This window comes from Ranitomeya variabilis, chromosome 2 (genome assembly GCF_051348905.1).
Source record: "Ranitomeya variabilis isolate aRanVar5 chromosome 2, aRanVar5.hap1, whole genome shotgun sequence".
Lineage (NCBI taxonomy): Eukaryota > Metazoa > Chordata > Amphibia > Anura > Dendrobatidae > Ranitomeya > Ranitomeya variabilis.
In genome coordinates, this window is record NC_135233.1 from 501,038,208 (window position 1) to 501,050,632 (window position 12,425).

General features: G+C 43.9%; 1 protein-coding gene across 1 annotated transcript in view; it reads left to right on the forward strand.

Annotated features, from left to right (window-relative positions):
* The window catches only part of LUZP2 (leucine zipper protein 2), a 1,211,598-nt gene that overhangs the window by 1,083,519 nt on the left and 115,654 nt on the right, over window positions 1–12,425 (forward strand). The window contains exon 10 of the mRNA XM_077288026.1: window positions 2,754–2,846. Within this exon, the coding sequence (XP_077144141.1) occupies window positions 2,754–2,846 (93 nt within the window). The remainder of the gene's footprint in view (window positions 1–2,753; window positions 2,847–12,425) is intronic.

Below are 12,425 nucleotides of genomic sequence, written 5' to 3' on the forward strand. Positions count from 1 at the left end.
ACTACTTATACCTTACAGTATACCTCTCCTGGTCCACTTTTCCTCATTGTCACATTTATGGTCCTCAACACATCTTCTTATCACCATTCTGTATACTGAATACTTGAGTCTCTTCCTGTGAGGCTATGTGCACATGTTGTGGATTTCCTGTGAATTTACCAAAATCAGTGCGGAAAAATCCGTACACCTTTCCGCAACGTGTGCACATACCCTTAGGTCACGACTTCTGGCTCTGATGAGGCCTGGTGCGGTTCTGTGCAAATCTGTGAAAGGTCAAACATGTGTAGTCACTAGTGATGAGCGAACATACTCGTTGCTCGGGTTTTCTCGAGCACGCTCGGGTAGTTTCCAAGTATTTGTTAGTGTTCGGAGATTTCATTTTCCTTGCCACAGCTAGATGATTTGCGACTACTAGACAGCTTAATTACATGTGGGGATTCCCTAGCAACCAGGCAACCCCCACATGTATTTAGGCTGGCTAATAGCTGTAAATCAAGCAGCTGAATCAACAAAAACAAAATCTCTAAACACTAAAATACTCGGAGATCACCCGAGTGTGCTCTGGAAAACCCGAGCAACGAGTATATTTGCTCTTCACTTGTAGTCACCTTGCACCCATGCACAGAGTCATCCAGTACTCATCAGAGCTAGATGTTCTGGCCTAGCATGAGTGGTCAGAGGATGTCAGTAGAGCAGGGAGGCCAGTGAGATGAGTAGTAAGGTTATGTTACCAAAATTAGATTTTGGTGAATTTCTTACACTGCGTATTTTTGCTGAATTAAAAATATAGCGACTTACAGATCAAGCAAATGGGATGGGATTTATAGAAATCTCATGCCCATTGTTCTTCTTTGTAATGCTGCGCAGACACCTCAGGTGCATGTTTCAAATCCGCAGCACATTCATTTTTTTTGCGGATATGCTGAGTTTTCTCTGCAGTTCTTTCCCATAGACTTACATAAGATGCTGAGAATCTGCAGGAAAAAAATACACATGTGTTTTAAGTTTGTTTCCATGGGGAAAAGTCATCAAAATCACACTGTTATGGTTCTCAATGGCAAGAGAACATAGCCCAGCAAACATCAGTACTAGCTCTTGGAAGGATGGAAACTAAACTGACCATGAACTAAACCTGCCGCACAACTAACAGTAGCCGGGTAGCGTTGCCTACGTTATTTATCCCTAGACGCCCAGCGCCGGCCGGAGGACTAACTAATCCTGGCAGAGGAAAATATAGTCCTGGCTCACCTCTAGAGAAATTTCCCCGATAGGCAGACAGAGGCCCCCACATATATTGGCGGTGATTTTAGATGAAATGACAAACGTAGTATGAAAATAGGTTTAGCAAAATTGAGGTCCGCTTACTAGATAGCAGGAAGACAGAAAGGGCACTTTCATGGTCAGCTGAAAACCCTATCAAAATACCATCCTGAAATTACTTTAAGACTCTAGTATTAACTCATAACATCAGAGTGGCAATTTCAGATCACAAGAGCTTTCCAGACACAGAAACGAAACTACAGCTGTGAACTGGAACAAAATGCAAAAACAAACGAGGACTAAAGTCCAACTTAGCTGGGAGTTGTCTAGCAGCAGGAACATGCACAGAAAGGCTTCTGATTACAATGTTGACCGGCATGGAAGTGACAGAGGAGCAAGGTTAAATAGCGACTCCCACATCCTGATGGAAACAGGTGAACAGAGGGGATGATGCACACCAGTTCAATTCCACCAGTGGCCACCGGGGGAGCCCAAAATCCAATTTCACAACATCACACGTAATCTGCACCCAGGTATATCAATAAAGTTTTTCAAAAACCAAACAGTAGGATGTATCAAAATAAAGCACTTTTATTTAAAGCATGACACACCAAAAAGAGAAAAAAAATGCAGTGTCGAAAACGCAATAAAATGCACTCAAAAACGCAATGAACAACTGCAAGTAACCTAAATGTAATAATAAATGCAGAAGTGGTTCAGAATTTCTACAGCATCTAAAACTCACCAAAAGCTCACTCTGTGACCATAGCCTAAAGCGAGTTTTCTTTTTTATTCTTCAGCCCTTTTGATGGCCCTTTATGGTTCAGAAAAATGGTGGTTGCTGGGTCCCATTCTGCTGAGTTAGGCTAGTTTCACACTAGTGTTTAGCCGGGCTGCGGAGGGATGCAGACTTCCTCAGTGAAGCTCCTCCCACTGCCGCGCCTCTTCATTCAGCTCCGACCATGGCTGCATGCAGCGTGCGCACCCTATCATTAACATTGGGTACGCAGGCCATGCTGCTGTATGCGGATGCCTCCGCATGCGTCGTTTTGATGGTGCGGCATCTGCACGAAATTGCAACTTGTTGCATTCGGTGCAGGTCATCGCACCATCAAAGCGACACATGCAGTGACTTCCACATACAGTGGCATGGCCTGCATACCCAATTTTAAAGATAGGGTGCGCACACTGCATGCAGCCGTATGTGGAGCTGAAGGAAGAGCCACAGCAGATGGCGGAGTTTCACAAAGTAAGTCCGCAGCTCGGCTAAACACTAGTGTGAAACTAGCCTTAGCGCAGAAGTGAATTACAAAATAATTACATTCTTGCAAATTTGGAGTTTTGTAATATTCTAGTAGAAATCATTTCCACTTGAATATTTTCAGGTATCTCTAATAATCAATTATTTATTATCAGTTGTCATCTTTTCCACTGATAAATCATAAACATTGTAAGCTCTGAGATAATTAATACACTGTTTCTTCTTCCTATAGGGCCGAATTGATGTACCTTATACAAGTTCAAGTACTAGTGAAGTGGTCAATAAAGATTTTCAACACGACAAGAACTGTGATTCCCCTCTCAATGTAAGCATATGTAATTTTACCAAAAATGTTGAGCCATAACATTTTGCTTTTCCTGGAGACTTTACAATTTGATGACTGTGCTATTAGACAAAACAAAATTTGCTTTGAAGAACTCACATCTACAGTTAGTCTAAAAACCTGTTTCACTAAACAGAAAGTTCATCCTATATTTATATATCGTAGCCATGAACAGTCTCAAATCTCCATGAGATGTCATTGGGTCTCTCTAGCTGTAAAAAGTAAGAGCTGGATTATGCATGAACCATAAGAATGGTGTAATTTGCCCTACTTGTCCGGGAAGAAACCTTGAGATCTTAGGGTCTGTTAACACTAATATCATGGGTGGTTCCATTCATAATGTCATGTAATCACAATGCCTTATGGATCTTGTTGATGTAAAAAAAACCTAATTTATTGGAAGTGTATAATTTTGAAATTAAATAGATTGCCAAGGCTATTTGATAATCCCACCAAATGGCTAAATGTGGCCATGCACATTATGGGTGACTGAACCTGAGGCCAAAACCAATGTCCCTATATAGAATATATGAACCCTTGGCCAAATCAAGCATGCATTTGCATGCAGAGAAATATCTGTTTGTCTGTTGAACAAGTGTTTGGTCACCTGCCCTTTAATATGAATGGCCACCATAGGGAAAGTCTACTACTGAAGTGGGGTACAACAAGCTGCTCCACCACTGATCAGCTGTTACCAGCTCCTAAGGATAGCTCATTCATATCAGAGTAGTGGACTAACCCTTTCATCCTCTGTTTGTGGATGGCAGATACACTTGAAGTATAGGTTCACTTTGAAAATTACTTTTATTAAAGATTTGGTAAATCTTAATATAATGAATTTTTAATATGCTCTTATTATTTTTAAAAGGTTATTTTTTTGTCAGTAATAGTGTCCCAGACAATACAACCATATTGCAGTTATATAAATCAAGCCATTAATTAACTCCACACTAGAGATGAGAGGATCAATCCTTGGAGGATTCATTTTGAGTCAAATTTGCTGATTTCATGTAAATTTGAGCATGTTGAAATTTGTGGTTCACAAAAAAAAGTTGCCCAGCACCATTTCCCGCACTGCTGAAGCATCAGAGAGCAGGTTAGCATCATTTTGCATTTCCTTGCAAGCCACCCTGTAAAGGATAATCTAGTCTATTATCATACCTTGCACAGTGGTGGTCAGTACCTGGGGCCATCACAGATCAGTGTTTACAAGAGAAGCATCGTTTGTATGGCAAAGTCGTTTTCCATCTCCAGAGTCACTTGGCAATTTTCTATCTTATTAAACTACCATAGAAAACATGCGATCAAAGAACTCCCAACAAAATATAATGAAAAATAATATAAATACTTTATTAAAGTCACATATAACTCGGTATTACAGGCCAGGGAGGGAAGTATGAAAACACACAGGTCACAATATGCACTAGGAAACGGCCAGGGGTACAGGCATGTGGACCAGAAGAATGAAGATATAAATATCTATGGTCCCAAAGGACTACTACAATCAAGCCATAGCAGGGAGCAATACCCAAATATACAATTTTACAAAAGAATCAACTAAAGGGTTAATGCTATAAACAATGTAACATAATTACCTGCACAGGCACAAGATCACTCCTGGTCCAGAGCGTGCACCCACCCCAACGCACGTTTCGGCGAAATGCGCCTTTCTCAAGGGGTAACAAGTGAGGGGAGGTGACGCACTTAAAATAGAGACCATCCACCAATCCCTGCTCGGTACCGCAGCTGAACGATATCAGTAATAGCCACATAAACTCAAGGAGTGATGTCATGAATACATAATCACGCTGTGTTGTCATAGTAATAAGTAGCGCATCTGCGACCTGACAAATAGAGGTGAGACAACGCCATCTTTACCACCTCATATCCTGCAGCCGCCATCGCTGGATGGCATCCACCACTGATGACGCGTACATCACCCAGGCAACGCGGGACGCCGAGCGGCGCTGGCGTCTGACGTCAGCAGGGAGGGACTAAGTCCCTCGCTGCTAGGCGATGGTAGACGCCGGAAGCCGCACAGCGAGCCGAGCACCGCGGCGCGCACGCGTCAAGGTGGAATACATCCAACTGATGGATGTTACAGCGGGGCAGACGTGAGTGGCAATGTTATTGAACGCGGAAAAGAGGAACATCAATCTGACATCAGGACTGTCACTACCCAAGATACAAGATCAGAAAAAATACTTATAAATAAACATACAGAATATATAATGACAATAAATAGTGCTACATGCAGATAAGAAAGTGACAGTACAATAGACATAAATCCGATGTTTGAAGGCAAATTCAGATGTTCTGGCGGTCACATCTAGTATAAAGGTGCGACTAGTCCATCCAACACTCCATAGAATGTCCAGAAAAATTGGTTGAAAAAAGTGCACCGAGCAGAAAGAACTGGATGATAACTAAATAAAAAATATAAAAACAGTTAAAAACAATGAAGACGCCACAGAGTGCACATCAACAGTGGAAACCATGTATAACCTCATACAGTGTAGGCCTATATGAGAGTAAGAGATAGAGAGACTTACTCATATAAAAGGGACAAAACTAATGGTCTCATTTAACCCTTTGGGCTGGACAGTGTCCAGCACCCAGGTCCACCTCGTCTCACAGCGGGCTAATTTTTGACTCAAATTGCCTCCACGGATCCCGGGAATGATAATATCAATTCCCCTAACCCTTAGGAGGGAACTGTCACAATTATGGTAAATTTTAAAGTGACGTGGTATGGTCCTGAGCATGGCTACATCACCAACATGGCCGGCTGCCGCCTGGATCCCCAACACATGCTCACGCACCCGCACCTTCAATTGGCGAGTTGTCATGCCAATATATATTAAATTGCAGGGGCAAAGAGCAAAATAGACTACATAACGTGACTCGCACGAAATCTGTTTTCTAATGTCATATGTCCTGGTACCTGCAGAATTAAAGAAGGTGCGAGTGCGCTCAATGCTGGGGCATGCGACATACCGGCCACAAGGAGTGCAGCCACACACAGGACGACCCACGTCCAAAAACGTCGGTTTAATTTGACCCTGATAGTGACTGTGTACGAGGTGGTCTCGCAGGTTCCGTGAGCGTCTAACTGTGACACTGGGGGTAGCGGGCAAAAGTTGATTCAGAACCGGATCAGTCTGGAGGATCGGCCATGCATTTTGAAGACAATTCTTCATTCTTGCAAACTGTGCGTGATAATTCGTGATAAACCTGATTGTGTGATTGGACTCGGGGGTTTTGTTTTTATACAGCAGCGATTGCCGAGTGGAATGTCTCGCTCTGTTATATGCTCGCTTGATAGAGCGTCCACTATAACCCCTATCATGAAATCTCGCACTAAGATCCTGAGCTTTGGCCTTAAAATCTCTATCATCAGAACAAATCCTGCGAAGACGCAGGAACTGTCCGATCGGAATAGAATTAATCAGAGGCTTAGGGTGGGCAGAGGAGGCATGAAGCAACATGTTAGATGCGGTCTCCTTTCTGAAAATGGTGGTCTGCAATACATCCTCAGAGTCCCTCCATATCTTCACGTCGAGGAAATCAATGCTATCCACATCATGATGATATGTGATGTGGATATTCTTGTTATTCAAATTAATCGCCTCCACATATGCAGCCAATTGTACTTGATTCCCCTGCCAGATCAGGAATATATCATCGATGTACCGTACCCAAAATGGGATACGGTCCATCGAGAAGCCCTGATCTGGCAGGGGGAGGTCCCTCTCCCACAGCCCCAGGAACAAGTTAGCGTAAGCCGGGGCAAAAGCCGCTCCCATGGCAGTGCCCTGGAGCTGCAGGAAGAAGGACCCCTTAAAAGTAAAAAAGTTGTGTGTAAGGGCAAAGTGAAGGAGTTCCATAATCAGGTGGATGATCCCCATGGGTAGATTTGACATATCCAGATAGAATTTAGTTGCGGCCAGGCCATCCTCATGTTTGATGTTAGTATACAAAGATTCCACATCTTGTAACAGGTGATGTGGAATCTTTGTATACTAACATCAAACATGAGGATGGCCTGGCCGCAACTAAATTCTATCTGGATATGTCAAATCTACCCATGGGGATCATCCACCTGATTATGGAACTCCTTCACTTTGCCCTTACACACAACTTTTTTACTTTTAAGGGGTCCTTCTTCCTGCAGCTCCAGGGCACTGCCATGGGAGCGGCTTTTGCCCCGGCTTACGCTAACTTGTTCCTGGGGCTGTGGGAGAGGGACCTCCCCCTGCCAGATCAGGGCTTCTCGATGGACCGTATCCCATTTTGGGTACGGTACATCGATGATATATTCCTGATCTGGCAGGGGAATCAAGTACAATTGGCTGCATATGTGGAGGCGATTAATTTGAATAACAAGAATATCCACATCACATATCATCATGATGTGGATAGCATTGATTTCCTCGACGTGAAGATATGGAGGGACTCTGAGGATGTATTGCAGACCACCATTTTCAGAAAGGAGACCGCATCTAACATGTTGCTTCATGCCTCCTCTGCCCACCCTAAGCCTCTGATTAATTCTATTCCGATCGGACAGTTCCTGCGTCTTCGCAGGATTTGTTCTGATGATAGAGATTTTAAGGCCAAAGCTCAGGATCTTAGTGCGAGATTTCGTGATAGGGGTTATAGTGGACGCTCTATCAAGCGAGCATATAACAGAGCGAGACATTCCACTCGGCAATTGCTGCTGTATAAAAACAAAACCCCCAAGTCCAATCACACAATCAGGTTTATCACGAATTATCACGCACAGTTTGCAAGAATGAAGAATTGTCTTCAAAAAGCATGGCCAATCCTCCAGACTGATCCGGTTCTGAATCAACTTTTGCCCGCTACCCCCAGTGTCACAGTTAGACGCTCACGGAACCTGCGAGACCACCTCGTACACAGTCACTATCAGGGTCAAATTAAACCGACGTTTTTGGACGTGGGTCGTCCTGTGTGTGGCTGCACTCCTTGTGGCCGGTGTGTCGCATGCCCCAGCATTGAGCGCACTCGCACCTTCTTTAATTCTGCAGGTACCAGGATATATGACATTAGAAAACAGATTTCGTGCGAGTCACGTTATGTAGTCTATTTTGCTCTTTGCCCCTGCAATTTAATATATATTGGCATGACAACTCGCCAATTGAAGGTGCGGGTGCGTGAGCATGTGTTGGGGATCCAGGCGGCAGCCGGCCATGTTGGTGATGTAGCCATGCTCAGGACCATACCACGTCACTTTAAAATTTACCATAATTGTGACAGTTCCCTCCTAAGGGTTAGGGGAATTGATATTATCATTCCCGGGATCCGTGGAGGCAATTTGAGTCAAAAATTAGCCCGCTGTGAGACGAGGTGGACCTGGGTGCTGGACACTGTCCAGCCCAAAGGGTTAAATGAGACCATTAGTTTTGTCCCTTTTATATGAGTAAGTCTCTCTATCTCTTACTCTCATATAGGCCTACACTGTATGAGGTTATACATGGTTTCCACTGTTGATGTGCACTCTGTGGCGTCTTCATTGTTTTTAACTGTTTTTATATTTTTTATTTAGTTATCATCCAGTTCTTTCTGCTCGGTGCACTTTTTTCAACCAATTTTTCTGGACATTCTATGGAGTGTTGGATGGACTAGTCGCGCCTTTATACTAGATGTGACTGCCAGAACATCTGAATTTGCCTTCAAACATCGGATTTATGTCTATTGTACTGTCACTTTCTTATCTGCATGTAGCACTATTTATTGTCATTATATATTCTGTATGTTTATTTATAAGTATTTTTTCTGATTTTGTATCTTGGGTAGTGACAGTCCTGATGTCAGATTGATGTTCCTCTTTTCCGCGTTCAATAACATTGCCACTCACGTCTGCCCCGCTGTAACATCCATCAGTTGGATGTATTCCACCTTGACGCGTGCGCGCCGCGGTGCTCGGCTCGCTGTGCGGCTTCCGGCGTCTACCATCGCCTAGCAGCGAGGGACTTAGTCCCTCCCTGCTGACGTCAGACGCCAGCGCCGCTCGGCGTCCCGCGTTGCCTGGGTGATGTACGCGTCATCAGTGGTGGATGCCATCCAGCGATGGCGGCTGCAGGATATGAGGTGGTAAAGATGGCGTTGTCTCACCTCTATTTGTCAGGTCGCAGATGCGCTACTTATTACTATGACAACACAGCGTGATTATGTATTCATGACATCACTCCTTGAGTTTATGTGGCTATTACTGATATCGTTCAGCTGCGGTACCGAGCAGGGATTGGTGGATGGTCTCTATTTTAAGTGCGTCACCTCCCCTCACTTGTTACCCCTTGAGAAAGGCGCATTTCGCCGAAACGTGCGTTGGGGTGGGTGCACGCTGTGGACCAGGAGTGATCTTGTGCCTGTGCAGGTAATTATGTTACATTGTTTATAGCATTAACCCTTTAGTTGATTCTTTTGTAAAATTGTATATTTGGGTATTGCTCCCTGCTATGGCTTGATTGTAGTAGTCCTTTGGGACCATAGATATTTATATCTTCATTCTTCTGGTCCACATGCCTGTACCCCTGGCCGTTTCCTAGTGCATATTGTGACCTGTGTGTTTTCATACTTCCCTCCCTGGCCTGTAATACCGAGTTATATGTGACTTTAATAAAGTATTTATATTATTTTTCATTATATTTTGTTGGGAGTTCTTTGATCGCATGTTTTCTATGGTAGTTTAGTATTGACTAGCGATTATCCCACAGACATGTCTGCTATGGCCCATTTGATATAATTTATTATTTATTCTACATGATTAGTATTTGGGCATTTTTCTCATGAAGCTGTGGTTCTTAAATTTTCTATCTTATGTAGAGTGTAAGCTTTTATGGTTAGCAGGGTCCTCTCTTTATATCTCCTGTAGAGTATAAACTCTTATGGTCGGTGGGATTCCCTCTCTCTCCTGTAGAGTGTAAGCTTTTATGATCAGTGGAGTCCTATCTCTCCTGTAGAGTGTAAGCTCTTATGGTCAGTGGGATTCCCTCTCTCTCCTGTAGAGTGTAAGCTCTTATCATCAGTGGGATTCCCTCTCTCTCCTGTAGAATGTAAGTTCTTATAGTCAGTGAGGTCCTATCTCTCCTGTAGAGTGTAAGCTCTTATGGTTAGTGAGGTCCTCTCTCTCCTGTAGAGTGTAAGCTCTTATGATCAGTGGGATTCCCTCTCTCTCCTGTAGAGTGTAAGCTCTTATGGTCAGTGAGGTCCTATCTCTCCTGTAGAGTGTAAGCCTTTATGGTTAGTGAGGTCCTCTCTCTCCTGTAGAGTGTAAGCTCTTATGATCAGTGGGATTCCCTCTCTCTCCTGTAGAGTGTAAGCTCTTATGGTCAGTGAGGTCTTATCTCTCCTGTAGAAGTGTTAGCTATTAAGGTCAGTGGGATTCCCTCTCTCTCCTGTAGAGTGTAAGCTTTTTTGATCAGTGGGGTCCTCTCTTTCTTTCTCCTGTAGAGTGAAAACTCTTATGATCAGTGGGATTCCCTCTCTCTCCTGTAGATTGTAAGCTCTTATGGTTATTGAGGTCCTCTCTCTCCTGTAGAGTGTAAGCGCTTATGATCAGTGGGATTCCCTCTTTCTCCTGTAGAGTGTAAGCTCTTATGGTCAGTGAGGTCCTATCTCTCCTGTAGAGTGTAAGCTCTTATGGTTAGTGAGGTCCTATCTCTCCTGTAGAGTGTAAGCTCTTATGATCAGTGGGATTCCCTCTTTCTCCTGTAGAGTGTAAGCTCTTATGTTTAGTGAGGTCCTCTCTCTCCTGTAGAGTGTAAGCTCTTATGATCAGTGGGATTCCCTCTCCTGTAGAGTGTAAGCTCTTATGGTTAGTGAGTTCCTCTCTATCCTGTAGAGTGTAAGCTCTTATGGTCAGTAAGTTCCTATCTCTCCTCTAGAGAGTAAGCTCTTATGGTCAGTGGGGTCCTTTCTCTCCTGTAGAGTGTAAGCTCTTATGGTCAGTATGGTTCTCTCTCCTGTAGAGTGCAAGCTCTTTTGGTCAGTGAGGTCCTGTCTCTCCTGTAGAGTGTAAACTCTTATGGTCAACGAGGTCATATCTCTCCTGTAGAGTGTAAGCTCTTATGATTAGTGGGATTCCCTCTCTCTCCTGTAGAGTGTAAGCTCTTATGGTTAGTGAGTTACTCTCTCTCCTGTAGAGTGTAAGCTCTTATGGTCAGTAAGTTCCTATCTCTCCTGTAGAGTGTAAACTCTTATGGTCAGCGAGGTCCTATCTCTCCTGTAGAGTGTAAGCTTTTATGATCAGTGGGATTCCCTCTCTCTCCTGTAGAGTGTAAGCTCTTATGGTCAGTGAGGTCCTAGCTCTCCTGTAGAGTGTAAGCTATTAAGGTCAGTGGGATTCCCTCTCTCTCCTGTAGATTGTAAACTCTTATGGTCAGCGAGGTCCTATCTCTCCTGTAGAGTGTAAACTCTTTTGGTCAGTGGGATTCCATCTCTCTCCTGTAGAGTGTAAGCTTTTATGATCAGTGGGGTCCTCTCTTTCTTTCTCCTGTAGAGTGAAAACTCTTATAATCAGTGGGATTCCCTCTCTCTCCTGTAGAGTGTAAGCTCTTATGGTTAGTGAGGTCCTCTCTCTCCTCTAGAGTGTAAGCTATTAAGGTCAGTGGGATTCCCTCTCTCTCCTGTAGAGTGTAAGCTTTTATGATCAGTGGGGTCCTCTCTTTCTTTCTCCTGTAAAGTGAAAACTCTTATGATCAGTGGGATTCCCTCTCTCTTTTGTAGATTGTAAGCTCTTATGGTTATTGAGGTCCTCTCTCTCCTGTAGAGTGTAAGCTCTTATGATCAGTGGGATTCCCTCTTTCTCATGTAGAGTGTAAGCTCTTATGGTCAGTGAGGTCCTATCTCTCCTGTAGAGTGTAAGCTCTTATGGTTAGTGAGGTCCTATCTCTCCTGTAGAGTGTAAGCTCTTATGATCAGTGGGATCCCTCTCTCTCCTGTAGAGTGTAAGCTCTTATGGTTAGTGAGGTCCTCTCTCTCCTGTAGAGTGTAAGCTCTTATGATCAGTGGGATTCCCTCTTTCTCCTGTAGAGTGTAAGCTCTTATGGTTAGTGAGGTCCTCTCTCTCCTGTAGAGTGTAAGCTCTTATGATCAGTGGGATTCCCTCTCTCTCCTGTAGAGTGTAAGCTCTTATGGTTAGTGAGTTCCTCTCTCTCCTGTAGAGTGTAAGCTCTTATGGTCAGTGGGGTCCTCTCTCTCCTGTAGAGTGTATAGTAAGTTCCTATCTCTCCTCTAGAGAGTAAGCTCTTATGGTCAGTGGGGTCCTATCTCTCCTGTAGAGTGTAAGCTCTTATGGTCAGTATGGTTCTCTCTCCTGTAGAGTGCAAGCTCTTTTGGCCAGTGAGGTCCTATCTCTCCTGTAGAGTGTAAACTCTTATGGTCAACGAGGTCCTATCTCTCCTGTAGAGTGTAAGCTATTATGATTAGGGGGATTCCCTCTCTCTCCTGTAGAGTGTAAGCTCTTATGGTTAGTGAGTTCCTCTCTCTCCTGTAGAGTGTAAGCTCTTATGGTCAGTGGGGTCCTCTCTCTCCTGT